We start from the raw sequence: 15,895 nt of genomic DNA on the forward strand, positions 1-15,895 counted from the left end.
TTAGTTACCCTCTATGACTGAGGGGTTTGTGGTCCCCTTTCAGTTTTTATTCATGAGTTTTTATCTCACCAGCTCTTCCATGTTTGGGTTCGAATTGGCGCTCCACTCAGCTCCCCTCAGATTCAGGAGAATGGTATCCCACAGGGTTCTGCACTAAGGGTCGCACTCTTCCTCCTTGCCATCAATGGGCTTGTGACCTCTGTTACCCCGGCATTGTATGTAGACGATTTTTGCACCTGGTGCAGCTCCCACTCAGTAGCATCTGCTGAGCACCAGCTCCAAGGCACCATCCGATGGTCCTCTGCGTGGGCCACTGCCCATGGCTTCCAGTTTTTTCCCTTCAAAATGTGGGTTATGCATTTTTGTCGTCAACCCACAGTACACCCTGATCCAGAACTTTATTTAGGCAACCAGCTCCTCGATGTAGCACAGTCCCTTTCTTGGGCCTTATTTTTGATAACAAGGTGACATGGCTGCCCCAAATTTGCAACCTAAAGACTACATGTATGTGGAAGCGTAATTCTGTCTGCGTCCTGGCCCACACATCTTGGGGTGCAGACTGTTCCACGCTTCTTCATCTTTACCATGCTCTGATCTTGTCCAGTTTAGATTATGGTAGTCAGGTTTATAGCTTAGCAGCTCCTTCCACTTTGAAACTCCTTGATCGTGTCCATCATTGTAGTGTGTGTGTGGCTATTGGTGCCTTTCGCACTAGTCTTAATGATAGTCTCCTCACAGAAGCAGGCATTCCCCCTCTACACCTCTGATGGAGCCAGCTCCTTGTTTCGTATGCAATCGCCATTCGCCAATTCCCTGACCATCCTGTGTACCCTGTGCTCTTCGCCAATGAGGGATGTCTCTCTCTTAACACCCGCCCACTGGTGGGATTGCCGGTTGGCATGAGTCTCACTTCCCTCTGTTGGGATCTCCATCTCCACTTACTGGACTGCACCCTGTGTCTTTCCTCCCATAACCCCCCCCCCCCCCCCCCTTTGGATGATGCTTAGACCACAGATTGGAGCAGATCTATTCCAGGATCCTAAGGTCTCTCTCTGTCACTCCTGTGGTTTACCGGCGTCTTGTATGTGCCATCCTTGCAGAGTTCCAGGGTGCCACTATCTTTTACACTGATGGTTCTAAGACAATTGATAAGGTGGGATATGCTTTCAAGTTTCCTACTGGCTTTGAACACCATTTATTGCCGGCATCATGTAGTGTGTTCACAGCAGAGCTTCTAGCCATTCACAGGGCCCTCCTTGATGATTCTCAGGCCACCCCTCTCAGTGTTTTAATTTGTTCAGACTCCATGAGCAGCCTGCAGGCTATCAACCAATGCTACTCTTGTCACCCTTTGGTATCTGCTATCCATGACCACCTCTCTGTCCTTGCGCGTGCTGCCTGTTCAGTCATCTTTCTCTGGGTCCCAAGAGAATGAACTGGTTGACCGTTTGGCTAGAGAAGCAGTTACTTACCCCCTTTTCCTTTTGTGATTCCAGCTGCGGATATACAGATCTATGTCAAATCTCTGTTTGCCCAAAAGTGGAATGCTATCTGGAGTGCTGCTGCTCATAGTAATAAACTCCGCACAATCAAGGAGTCTAACGCAGTTTGGCGCTCTTCCTTCCACTGCTCTCAGAAAGAGTCCACTGTTTTATGCCGTTAATGCATTGGTCATATGCAGCTCACCCATTGTTTCCTCCCATATTACGACCCATCCCCACATGTAGTTGTGGAGACAGACTGACGATATCTCACATATTGGTGGATTGTCCCCTTCTTTCAGCCCTTCGTGTTAAGTATAGTCTTCCCTATTCTGTAAATTTGATATTAGCAGGCGATCCATGGATGGTGGAACTGGTCATCAGTTTCCTGTGTGAAAGTGGTTTTTATTTCCAGATATAATTTCCAGATATAAAGTTCTACTTTAGTCTTGGAGCAGGGGTAGGTTGGTTGTGGTTGGGACTTCTTTTACAGTCTTCTTGGTCTGAGACCCCATGACCACCCCCATCTTTCCCAGTTTTTAGATTTGGTCCCACCTTTTATGCCTTTACTGTGTGTGTTTAATGCTCACTGTTTTATAATTTGACTCCTTTGACTGGATCCATCCACTTTTAGCAGACCCTCTTTCTTCTGTGACTCACTTTGGAATTGCGGGTTTGATGACCTCGTCGTATGGTCCCATAACCCCTCTCATTTAATCAGTCAATCAATCACTCAGTCTCAGACCATCTCCTCCTTTCTCCTCTCTTTCCATCTCCTCCTTTCTCCTCTCTTTCCATCTCCTCCTTCCACCTCTCTTTCCATCTGCTCTTCACCACCTCCTCTCACCATCATCAAGGTATCACCCCCACTCCAACACCAGGATGGTGGCTCTTAAGCCCACAGCATTTCTTTCCAGATAAGTAACATGTGTACCAAGTTTGGTTGAAATAGATCTGGATTTTTAAGAGGAGCTTTTTACATATGCTTTTGCCAGAATACATGCATGTCACATACATTTAACATGTTTCATGTACTAAAAGTAGTATGTACAATCTGCATATCGTGTTTACTATAAAATTAATATTTAGTGCTGTGCTGTTTAGTGTTTAATTTGAAGGGCTATCGTTAAGGAATACAAGAATGTTGTAAACTTAACTGCTGTATGATATACACTCTGTTATTGCAGCTATGGGTTTGTTGTACCAATCAATATCGGACGACGATATCGATCCATTACATAATGACGACGACGACGTCGTGTGTGATGTCATAGTTGTGCATACAAAATTGAATTTGTTTTTATACTATTTTTGGAATGTTGGTAATGATGACAGATCTGTAGTATAGTGTGATGTCTGTGTTAACAGTAGAAGGTGATAGTTTGATCATAGACTAGGTGAGCCCTACAAATGTGAATACAGAATCACATAGAGATTGGACAAAAATATTGAAGCACTGAGAGGAATGCATGCTCGAACACAAATGCAGCTGCTAGCCAAGCCTGCAGGTGGCATTATTGTATTTAACCACAAATGGCACCTGCGGCAATTCCATCAGTATGTTGCAAGTATCAGTCTTGGCCAGTGTCCTGTGTAGTTGCAATTTGTTCAGATAGTTGGTGCTCATGTGGTGGGTGCTTCTGTAACCAACCAACTGAATTGTTTGGTGTTTTAAGAGATTTATACTGCATACAGGGAAAGTGGAAGAACATCATCCTCTAAGCCACAACACATACAAAATTGTGTGTTGAGTGGCTGTAATGTACAGTCATTGAAGAGCATTGTGAAGAAAAGTAAGGTAGTGATAGCTGCAAAAGTTGCTGCAGAACTGAATGTTGCACCCCAGAACCCTGTCAACACCAACACGAAGGGAGTTCCATAAGCTGCAAATTGCAAGACATGCTGGAATTCCAAAACCATACATCATTGTGTTGTGGGTTGGCAGGAGAGCCAACACCGGGTACTAGAGGAAGCCGAAAGGCACGTGTTTTAGCTCACGCAGGTTGGCGTGAGGTCTGGAGCAGGACAAGGAAATTAGAATTTAGAAAAAACGGACGTAGCTGGTGGAATACTTAACTTTAATCCATTAATGGTGAACGTCGCTATTGACAGTACATGATTCACAGTATCAATAGTAACTGGTACTGGCGCCTTGCTAGGTTGTAGCAAATGACGTAGCTGAAGGCTACGCTAACTATTGTCTCAGCAAATGAGAGCGTATTTTGTCAGTGAACCATCGCTAGCAAAGTCGGTTGTACAACTGGGGCGAGTGCTAGGAAGTCTCTCTAGACCTGCCGTGTGGCGGCGCTCGGTCTGCAATCACTGATAGTGGCGACACGCGGGTCCGACGTATACTAACGGACCGCGGCCGATTTAAAGGCTACCACCTAGCAAGTGTGGTGTCTGGTGGTGACACCACACATTGATGCAAATGTGATGCCGAATTCATAAAACCTGTACTAAGGAGCAGTGGTAGAAAGTAATTTGGTTGGATGATTCTTGTTTCACAGTTTCCAACTTATGACCAAGTTACATCTGGCATACCATCCCAAGCCAGTGATGCAGACTGCTTGCTTCCGAGAATGAAATATAGCAGGGATTCAGTGATGATTTGGGCAGCTTTATCATTGTATTCCATGAGCCCCATGGTTACTCTGCAAGGCTGCATTACTGCCAAAGATTGTATAACGATTTTGGCTGATCAGCTCCATCCCACGTTACAGTATTTATTCCCCAGTTGTGATGCTATGTTTCAAGGTGACAGAGGCCTGTTAATACAGCTTGCATCATTCAGGAATGGCTTTGTGAGCACAAGGATAAATTTTTGCATCTCCCCTGGCCACCACAGCCATCAGATCTCAGTATTACTTAGGCTTTGTGGTCTACTTTGGAGAAAAGGGTGCGTGATCATTCACCTTCATCATTACCTGAACTTGGGCTCTGTCTTGCAGGAAGCATGGTTCACTGAAGTGCCAAAGAGACTGGTATAGGCATGCTTATTCAAATACAGAGATACGTAAACAGGCAGAACATTGGCGCCATGGTCGGCAGCGCCTATGTAAGACAAGTCTCTGGTGCAGTTGTTAGATCGGTTACTGCTGCCACAATGGCAGGTTATGAGATTTAAGTGAGTTTGAATGTGGTGTTATAGTTGGCCCGTGAGCGATGGGACACAGCATCTCGAAGGTAGTGATGAAATGGGGATTTTCCCATACGACCGTTTCACGAGTGTACCGTGAACATCAGCAGTCCGGTAAAACATCAAATCTACAACATTGCTGTGGCTAGAAAAAGATCCTGCAAGAATGAGACCGATGGTGACTGAAGAGAATCGTTCGATGTGACAGAAGTGCAACCCTTCCGCTAATTGCACAGATTTCAGTGCTGGGCCATCAGCAAGTGTCAATTTGTGAACCATCATCGATGTGAGCTTTTGGAGCCGAAGGCCTGTGCCTGTAGCCTTGATGACTGCGTGATACAAAGCTTTATGCCTTGCCTTGGCCCGTCAACACAGACATTGGACTGTTGATGACTGGAAACGTGTTGCCTATACCGAGCTCATTTTAAATTGTATTGAGTGGGTAGACATGTACGGGTATGGAGACAACCTCACGAATCCGTGGACCCTACGTCAGCAGGGGAGTGTTCGAGCTTGTCGAGGTCCTGTAATGGTGTGGGGTATGTGTAGTTGGAATGATACGAGACCCCTGATAACTCTAGATACAACTGTGACAAGTGACACGTACGTAAGCATCCTGTCTGGTCACCTGCATCCCTTCATCCGACAGACTTGGGCATTCCATCAGGACAATGCGACACCCTACACGTCCAGAATTGCAACAGAGTGGCTTCAGGAATGCTCTTCTGAGTTTAAACACTCCCACTGGCCACCAAACTCCCCAGACATGAACAGTATTGAGCATATCTGGGATGCCTTGAAATGTGCTGTTGAGAAGGGATCTCCACCCCATCATACTCTTAGGGATTTATGTACAGCCGTGCAGGATTCATGGTGTCAGTTCCCTCCAATACTACTTCTGACAATAGTCGAGTCCATGCCACATAGTGTTGCAGCACTTTTGCTTTCTCTTGGGAGCCCTACATGATATTGGGCAGCTGTACCAGTTCCTTTGGTTCTTGAATGTATAGGCATGGTAATGTGTCGTATTTTTGGTGTTTTCATATTTTTGGTGCATACATACTGACCTGTAGTGTAGCAGCAGGTCTATGTTAAGCTGAAAGATAACAATTTGTTTGTGAATTGGCGAAGCCAACAAATCTGAAGTCATGAAAGTCGCTATAATTTTTGCTATGGTGTTTAATTTATGCATATTGGATTTCTGTGGGTAAATTACATCTGCTGTTTTGATGACATACCAGGTGTACAAGTATGAAATGCGGATTTCAGACAACAGATGTCGCACCAATGCAGTTTGTGCAATATACATTTGACAGTGCACCATTTTGTTGTGTCATTAACAAGTGTCAGCTGCGCATGTGTGATAAATTGGAAAAGTGTGTGCGTAGTGTTGTGTTCAATATGCCGAAATTTATATGTAAGAAAGAGCATTCATGGACCGCATTAATTGTTTGTTTTGATTTGATGAAAACTGCCACTGGATGATACCGATTACCTCAAGAAGCTTATGGTGAGCATGCTCCATCGCAAGATACGTATGAATGATGGGTCCGGTGTTTAAAAAAATGGTGACTTCGATGTTGCTGACAAGGAACGTGGGAAACCACAAAAAATATGAAGATGTGACATTGGAAGCTTTGTTGAATGAAGATGATTCTCAAACACAGAATCAACTCACTGAGTAATTGGGCATTAATCAACAAAGTATTTTCAATTGGCTGCGAGAGATCGGAAAGATTCAGAAGACCGGTAGGTGGGTACCACATGAGTTGAATTACAGGCAAATGGAAAACACATGTGGGATTTTGGTTGCTCGGTACAAAAGGAAGTCATTTTTGCATCTCATAGTTACAGAGAATGAAAAGTGAATTCATTTTGAGAATCCCAAGTGCAATCAATCATGAGTAGACCAAGGCACACCATGTTGGAAGCACTTGGCTAAGAAGTTCTACCCCCATGCGGCTTACTCACCAGACTTGGCTCCTTCCGATTACCACTTGTTTGCGTTGATGGATCACGCACTTGCTGAGCAGCGCTTTGAGTTTTATGAAGGTGTGAAAGAATGACTTTATCAATGGTTTGCAGCTAAAGTGGAAAATTTTTAGTGGTTACAAATTAGCCCAAAGCTGGGGAAAATGTACAACAAATGATGGAGCATATGTTGAATAAAGCACTATTTATCATTTTTCAGAATTTAATATGTTTCTTGAGATAAAAAGTCCGCATTTCATACTAGTACAACTCGTAATAGCTCAAAGGAGATGGCTGGTATCAGTAGGTTGAGTATTTCCCCGCCTAGTGCCAAGAAAGTTTAGAAATGGAATGTGCCATTAGTGCTGTCATTCCTCAACAACTGTGCCATTTGTTTGTAGACAAACAATGGTATACCAATGCTTAGAAGTGGAGACTTGTCAGATGAGTTATTAAATTTTGTCTGTTTTCTAGTCTTATGTAGATGACTTAATAAAGATATTTAACCAGTTGTTTCTCAACATTGTCAGATGTTCTGACTGGATTGTGGTTGTTGGTTTGATCTTGATGTCTGGGCTGCCAAATGCAATTGGTTTGACATCATCTCATAGATCTAGCTACACATCTCAAAAAAAGGTTTGCATCACCTCAGTTCCGAGAGTTCCGGAACCTGTATAGAGAATTGGAATAAAGATCAACATAAACATCATTTTGCCCTTTTTATTGCTCATGAAAACCACACATTGCATGTTGTACCACCATACAGTGAGACCTTCAGAGGTGATGAGCCAGATGGCTTTCACACCATTATCTGTAAGACCCAGTACCATATCCTCTTGCATTGATGCATGCCTGTATTCGTCGAGGCATAGTATCTACAAGTTCATCAAGGCACTGTTGGTCCAGATTGTCCCATCCCTCAACGGCAGTTCGGCGTAGATCCCTCAGAGTGGTTGGTGGGTCTCGTCGTCCGTAAACAGCCCATTTCTATCTGTCTCAGGCATGTTCGATAGGGTTGATGTCTGGAGAATATGCCGGCCACTCTAGTCGAGCGATGTCGTTATTCTGAAGGAAGTCATTCACAAGATGTGCACGATGGGGTGCGAATTGTTGTCCTCGAAAACGAATATCTTGCCAATATGTTGCTGGTATGGTTGCACTATCAGTTGGAGGATGGCATTCACATATCATACAGCCATTACGGCATCTTCCATGACCACCAGCGGTGTACTGTGGCCCCACATATGCCACCCCAAAACAGCAATGAACCTGCTGCACTTGCTGGGCGTTGTGTCTAAGGAGTTCAGCCTGACCGGGTTGCCTCCAAACACGTCTCTGATGATTGTTTGGTTCAAGGCATATGCGACACTCATCGGTGAACAGAATGTGATGCCAATCCTGAGCGGTCCATTTGGCATGCTGTTGAGCCCATCTGTACTGTGCTGCATGGTGATGTGGTTGCAAAGATGGACTTCGCCAAGCATGTCGGGAGTGAAGTTGCGCATCATGCAGCCTATTGCGCACAGTTTGAGTCGTAACACGGCGTCCTGTGGCTGCACGAAAAGTATTATTCAACATTGTGGCATTGCTGTCACGGTTCCTCCGAGCCATAATTCATAGGTGGCGGGCATCCACTGCAGTACTAGTCCTTGGGCGGGCTGAGCAAGACATGTCTTAGACAGTTCCTGTCTCTCTGTATTGCCACCATGTCCAACATCGCTTTGGTTCACTCTGAGACACCTGGACACTTCCCTTGTTGAGAGCCCTTCCTGGCACAAAGTAACAAGGTGGACGCGATCGAACTGCGGTACTGACCGTCTAGGTGTGGTTGAACTACAGACAACACGAGCTGTGTACCTCCTTCCTGGTGGGACAACTGGAACTGATCGGCTGTCGGACCCCCTCCGTGTAATAAACGCTGCTCATACATGTTTGTTTTCATCTTTGGACGGGTTTAGTGACATCTCTGAACAATCAAAGGGACTGGGTCTGTGATACAATGTCCACAGTCAACATCTATCTTCAGGAGTTCTGGGAACTGGGATGATGCAAAACTTTTTCTGATGTGTGTATTTTATTCTTTCAGTTTTCTTCAACTGAACCAACTCTAACTTTGTGAGAAATTAGATATGCTTCATGGTACTTTTATTTTCCAGTGGCTGTCCCACAACTCATCCCTATCTCTCTTCATTTTGTGCTTGTGATGTCTGCATGTGCACTTGAACTACTGTTGCTTGTGTGCTTTTGATTCTGATGATATTCATCCTGTTACTGAACATTTGACAGGAACTTGCCCTTAGCCCCGCCTCCCTATTGGTAATGAATCCCACTCCTTACAATGCCCTCAGCAGCATTTTAGCGAGAAGGAAGTACTTCTCCGATCGATTTATCACTAACCTGGTGTCTTGCTGCTTCAGTAGTCCTTCGTTGCACAGTAGTAGTGCTCAGGCGCCAGGTTTCATGTAGGCTGCGATCTTACTGAAGTGGAGTGTTTCATGATGCCAATTGTTAAATGTCAACAACATTGTGTACTATACTCGTTTTAATAAAGAAAATACTTTGAAACACACTTCAAAGAATTTCCAATATGGTGTCTCTTGGCTACGCCGTTATTCAACCCTTTACAACACATTAACACATTTCTCACTTTCCATACTCATGATATTGTAAGATCCTACTCCCGAATAGTCGGATCTTGTCCCTACTAAGATTGCACTACATTGCCTCCTATGATTTCATCACCAATGCTCCTTGCTGACACTTAATTGTCAAATGTACACACAGCCTGGCTGCTACTGAGCATTCCCGATCGCATAAATGTGCTTAATACTTAGCTTAAACATGTGAAGGGAATGCATGTATGCATTACATCCTGTGGTACCATTTTCTGTTGCTGTTGATATTGTCTCTCCATTTATCTCCAATGACTCCTATTGTATCTATACTGAGCCATTGCATTTCCATTTTCAGATTTTTTTTTTTTTCGCTTCCCTACGTCATCGGACTTCTGACATCCCATGCTCTGACTTGTAGTGCTTTTGTTGGTTTTTCAATATTATTCTCATGGTTACCTCTCTCTTGGCAGTCCCCTCCAGGAGATCTGAATGGGAGACAAGTGAAGAAATTATCATGACACTTCTTCAGTGCAGTTTGTTTTTCTTGTGGATTCACATTATTTTTCTTTAATACAGTGGTTTCCATTGCCTTCTGCATCCTCATGTCATAGAAAATTGCTGCTTCTTCTGCCTTTATGAGCAGTTTCACACCATAAGGGCAAAAGGCTGCCACGAACTCTATCTGCACCTCCACCTTCTTTAACAAGGCTGTTGGCAGAAATTTGGTGACTACTTGCACCAGAAGTCTTCAGCTGTTGCTGCTGATGATTGTTCTTCAAAATCTAAGCTGTGACTAGGATCAGAATTTTGAGCCCAGGGCCTTTTGATTAGTAGTCAGAGACACTGCCCCAAGACAGTGGTCTATTACTGCCATTTATAGCTTACAATAGTCACATTAGAGGGCATGCAAAATTAAAAATCAGTTGATAAGGCAATATAATCTTTATGACAAAAGATGAGAGATTTTTCAGTGGTCGTGGTTCATTTGAATCTAATTATTAATAATAATGTGCAGGGTGTATACGCTCCAAGACAACCGGTAAATCAGGAAAAACCCAGGGAATTTTTTCATCTGGGAGAAAACTGGGACTTTTTTAGGATTCCAGGAATTTTTCATTGTTTTAGTTTTCAGTTAAATTTTTGTAGTTTGGACTGGTAAGAACTGATGCTCCAACAAGGAATTTTACTTTGGCCTGCTACTGCAAAATAATACTGCAGCAATAAAACATAAACGAGGAAAAAAAAACTTAAGTTGCAGAGGAAATGTACAATTTACAACAACAAAACACAGTCTACACACAAACGTCTGCCAACAGCAAAATGTGTCAAAAGCTTTAGGATGAAGATCATGCAATACTTCATAACAACAAACTGCTTCCGATGGGCGTGATGTCACAACAGTTTATATTAGGTTCGTTTGAGCAGTTGCCAGTGGGCTTATGCACATGCACAGTTGAGTTGCATATGAGCAGTACCTTCTCCAAGTTCTGGCTACTTGAAGTGCAGCTGTAGCAACAAGCAGCCAGATGCTACCCGAAAAATTTTTCTGGTGCGTCCAAGCTGCCAGATTCGTGCATGCGCAGAGAAGTCTGAGTTGTTGTGGGATTATGGGGCAGTCTCCACGTGAACTGTGTTTACGTTTAGTGGTTTTGCTTTTTCCTCTTGGTTTACAGCTCTCACATCAAACGAAAACAAATCGGATTTCTGTGGCCACGAGCTATAAAGTGAATTAAAATACATTCACATAATTATGGAAGGTTAAAATATGTTGTTAGTTTCAGTTTTCTGATTTTATTATATTTCCAGGTTTTTCGTAGTTGCACATTATTGCCTTGCAGAACAATGAATTTATTTTTATCGGTTTGCTAAAAAAATTTGCCTTCAATTAATCTTTTCTGCAGAGGCAGTCAATTTATTTGAAACACTATTACTAGTGTCAGTTGTTTGCAGAATTTCATCTACACTTTATCTTCTGGGACGTATGGCATTATGCCATAATAAAGAACTAAACATGAGATAATACAATACAGGTACTCCAAGAAAATTTGCATTCCCGAAAACCACACTGGAAAGTGTCATATGAGGTTGGGGCCTACTTTTTTGTGAATCTGGAAATACAAATGTGCCCTTTAAGTCAAATTATGCTTTTTCGTATAGTTTACAAAATTCCGACACTCTTGGAATATCCTCTGATGTCCTGTTTCAGTAATGACATAATGTAAGATCTCTTGATGCTATATACATACGAATATGCGAAATCCCCAAGATTGTTGGTCTTTTACAGAAGCTCAAAATTTAGTGCGGACTTCAATGTGAGATGCTTATAACACTTTCCACAATGAAACTTTGTCTCGAAACCTGGCAGAAAATCCAAAGAGATTTTGGTCATATGTGAAGTATGTTAGCAGCAAGAAATAATCAATGCCTCCTCTGCGCGATAGCAATGGAGTTACTATCAAAGACGGTGCTGCCAAAGCAGAGGTACTAAACACAGCCTTCTGAAATGCCTTCATGAAAGAAGATGAAGTAAATATTCCAGAGTTCGAATCAAGAACAGCTGCCAACGTGAGTAACATAGAAGTAAATATCCTCGGAGTACTAAAACAACTTAAATCACTTAATAAAAGCAAGTCTTCTGGTCCAGACTGTATACCAATTAGGTTCCTTTCAGAGTATGCTGATATGTTAGCTCCATACTTGACAATCATATACAATCGTTTGCTCGACGAAAGATGCGTACACAAAGACTGGAAAGTTGCACAGGTCACACCAATATTCAAGACAGGTGGTAGGAGTAAGCCACTTAATTACAGGCCCATTTCATTAACATCAATATGCAGCAGGATTCTGGAACATACATAGTGTTCGAACATTATGAATTACCTCGAAGAAAACAGTCTATTGATACGCAGTCAACATGAGTTTAGAAAACATTGTTCTCGTGAAACACAAATAGCTCTTTATTCGCATGAAATGTTCAGTGCTATTGATAAGGGATTTCAGATCAATTCCGTATTTCTGGATTTCCAGAAGGCTTTTGACACGGTACCACACAAGCGGCTCATAGTGAAATTACGTGCTTATGGAATATCGTCTCAGTTATGTGAGTGGATTTGTGACTTCCTGTCAGGGAGATCACAGTTTGTAGTAATTGACAGGAAGTCATCGAGTAAATCAGAAGTGATTTCTGGCGTTCCACAAGGTAGTGTTCTAGGCCCTTTGTTGTTCCTTATCTATATAAACGATTTGGGAGACAATTTGAGCAGCCATCTTAGTTTGGTCGCAGATGACGCTCTCGTTTATCGACCAATAAAGTCATCAGAAGATCAAAACAAATTGCAAAACTATTTAGAAAAAATATCTGAATGGTGTGAAAATTGGCAGTTGACTCTAAATAACAAAAAGTGTGAGGTCATCCACATGATTGCTAAAAGGAATCTGTTAAAACTTTGGTTACACGATAAATCAGTCAAATATAAAAGCCGTAAATTCAACTAATTACCTAGGAATTACAATTACGGACAACTTAAATTGGAAGGAAAATGTTGTGGGGGAAGACTGTGTTTTATTGGCAGGACACTCATAAAATGTAACAGCTCTACTAAGGAGACTACGTACACTACGCTTGTCCATCCTCTTTTAGAATACTACTGTGCGGTGTGGGATCCTTACCAGATAGGACTAATAGAGTACATCGAAAAAGTTCAAAGTAGGGCAGCACGTTTTGTATTATCACGAAATATGGGAGAGAGTGTCACTGAAATGATACAGAATTTGGGCTGAACATCATTAAAAGAAAGGCGTTTTTCATTGTGATAGAATCTTCTCACAAAATTACAATCACCAACTTTCTCCTTCGAATGCAAAAATATTTTGTTGACACTGACATACATAGGGAGAAACGATCACCACGATAAAATAAGGGAAATCAGAACTCGTACTGAAAGATGTTGGCGTTCGTTCTTTTCGCTCGCAATATGAGATTGGAATAATAGAGAATTGTGAAGGTGGTTCGATGAACCCTCTGCCAAGCACTTAAATGTGATTTGCAGAGTATTCATGTATGCGTAGATGTAGATGATGTATGTGGGCTGCCTGCGTCATTGTAGGTGCGCAGGCCCAGTAACGCCATTTTCTGGCTCTCTGACAACTGCTGAAACGAATTGTAATAGGTCACAGTAAAAATAATGCGGTTAGTGGTTTGAAAAGTGGTACTTTCAAAGTACATTTTATTTTATGCAATACAAGTTATGTTATGTGTGTGAACATGTTTTGAATTTCTTAAATCACAGAGCGTTTGATTTTCATTTAAAGCTTAACACTTTGAGGGCCAGTCACTTAGAAGAATTTCAAGCTGAGAAGACCAGACATCTACGCCATTACTTAAAATTTTACTGGCACATTTGTGTGATGTATCGACAAAAAGACAAATATTATATGTGAAAGCTTAGTTTTTCTTGTAGTTACACTATGTACTTTAATTGAAACCATTAACTTTTCCTATTTGTGTGTTCGCGGTACTTAACAATGATGTTACTATAGGCTGAATAGGCCTACGTCATGTGTCCTATGCTTTGAATCACTACATTTACATGCGACACATCTTCTGAAGGACAAAAACAGTGTTTGGGAAATCTGTCATGTTTATATGTTAAGGTCTGAAGCAGATTTGCTAACCCAGTTAACTATGGCACCTGGAAAACAGTTGATATAGTTTATGATTTAGTCAGTACAATCGCAATTTCTCTTCAGTTAGACGAGATGTAAACAGCTTCAGTCTAATATTTCTACTTATCATTCACTATACAAAAAGCTGCTCCATCAATATTAGGTGAAATTTTTAGAAAACAAGACAAAACCTGACAGTCCAAGCACATTTCTGTACTGGTTCCATTTACATGGGAGCAGAAATCGATTGCAGACTTGGGAAACTGGCAACAGGAAGCGGATTTCCAGAATTGATTTTTCAGTGTTTACATGACCACCCAGAAGCTGTATTCGGTTTACGAAATCCACTTTTGGGAGCCCCATATAAACGCGATGAATATCTGCTGTCATTGGGTGATGAGATTTCGTGACTTGAGCTATAATTGACTTACAAAAGCGCATCGCAATCTCGGTTTCAGTGCTTCAGAAACTAACGTTCGGTGTTTGGTGGAATTCGACTATGTACTTTTGTAATATGAAAATATGCAGCGTACGTGTTGCTACAAATCAAAGATTTTTCAAAAATGCATTTTTTCCTGGGGTTTGCTTCCTAAAGTGGCGGGAGGTTCTACACCGGTTTATAAAACCTTAACCATTCAAAGGATTGATAAGTTTTACAAATCTGAGGGAAAGTATACTGTCACTTAACATGGAAAAAGTGTATTTTCACCTGGGAGAAAGTGTATTTTGTAACCGGCAAATCTGAGAAAAATCCGGGAATTTTTTTCCTTGTCCAAGTATACACCTTGAGCAAGTTGAATAAAGAGCAAGCTGCTGTATACTGGCATTTCTCTGGAGCATACTAGTGATTGGCTTATTAAAAATGCAAAATTCTTTATTTGCAAGACCAAAAGCATTTTTTGAAGCTCCATGAGTTTTAAAATGCCTGTAGTTAAAAATAGCTTCCTCATTTCCATAAAATGAAACCATATGTACGTGTAAAACTAAATTAATGTTGTTACTGACAAAAACGTAGGTCATAATGTCTGGCAACTTCCAAGGAGAAAAGGAATTGTATCGCCATTTCTGACTATTTTTTCCCAGTATTACTTTTGTTAAAAATTCAGCTGTCACCTTTATTTCCAGTATCTGTGTATAAACTGATAGTCTTATCGGTGATACATCTACGATAATTGAGAAAACTTCTTTTCAACAGATCTGTAGGTCACCAGGGAAGAAAGATGTCCATACTCCATCACAGATTGGTCATGACTCGTGCTAAGATACATCTTAAATAAACTGCTTGATAAAAATTACATCACAATGCAACTGCTGTGAATATGCCCTGAAGTAACTTTAGACATCAGCCACTTCATAAGAATTTTACATTTTTGCTGTATTGTGACTGTGGTGGTGGTGGGCGGTAGTATTAGTAATTCTGTGTTCCATACCTTAGTAGTTCTGCATTTTATGGGTGTCTTAATATGAATTTGTTCTTCATTTTCCAGATGTAAAGATTTCTAAACGTGTGGCACAATCAGCTGCAATGACTGTGATTAACAGTCATCGCCATACTTCCTCCGAAGCAGCATTTGCTGATATTTCTCCACATACGCAGAATTTCAAATCTGAGGGAAATGTGCTTACCTTTTCTGCAAAAAGAGGTAAGATCTATATTAAAAAATCTCCAGTGTATCAAAGAAAAAGTCGGTCGAGAAAACCAATTTTATGAGACAGATTTGTTGGCCATCTGTTTCCTTCAATAGGCAAAATGTGTAACACTACCCATCTCTGTATCCAAGATTGCTGACGCATGTGTGTGTGGTGGCATTTGACTCTGAGGTAACCTGGTCCGAATCCTGGTGGTGGATGAAATTTTCACTGCCAGTATGTGGTCAGGAAATGGGGGAGAGGTGGTAGTGTAAAGTTCCTGGTCACCAGTCTTTGCACCAATGTCCTGGATTAAATTCCAAACCCCTCTGCATTGTCTCATGAAGTGTTGATGGTTATCCTTCTGTCGGATGCAGATGTTAAGTTCGGCA

At 41.8% G+C, this 15,895-nt stretch overlaps 1 protein-coding gene across 3 annotated transcripts in view; it reads left to right on the forward strand.

The window, feature by feature from the left end:
• LOC124722712 (TBC1 domain family member 22B) overlaps positions 1 to 15,895 on the forward strand; it is a 143,296-nt gene that overhangs the window by 40,870 nt on the left and 86,531 nt on the right. For all 3 annotated transcript variants that reach the window (XM_047247853.1, XM_047247855.1, XM_047247854.1), the window contains exon 4: positions 15,362 to 15,517. In XM_047247853.1, the coding sequence (XP_047103809.1) occupies positions 15,362 to 15,517 (156 nt within the window). The remainder of the gene's footprint in view (positions 1 to 15,361; positions 15,518 to 15,895) is intronic.

The sequence above is a fragment of the Schistocerca piceifrons genome, chromosome X (genome assembly GCF_021461385.2).
Source record: "Schistocerca piceifrons isolate TAMUIC-IGC-003096 chromosome X, iqSchPice1.1, whole genome shotgun sequence".
NCBI lineage: Eukaryota > Metazoa > Arthropoda > Insecta > Orthoptera > Acrididae > Schistocerca > Schistocerca piceifrons.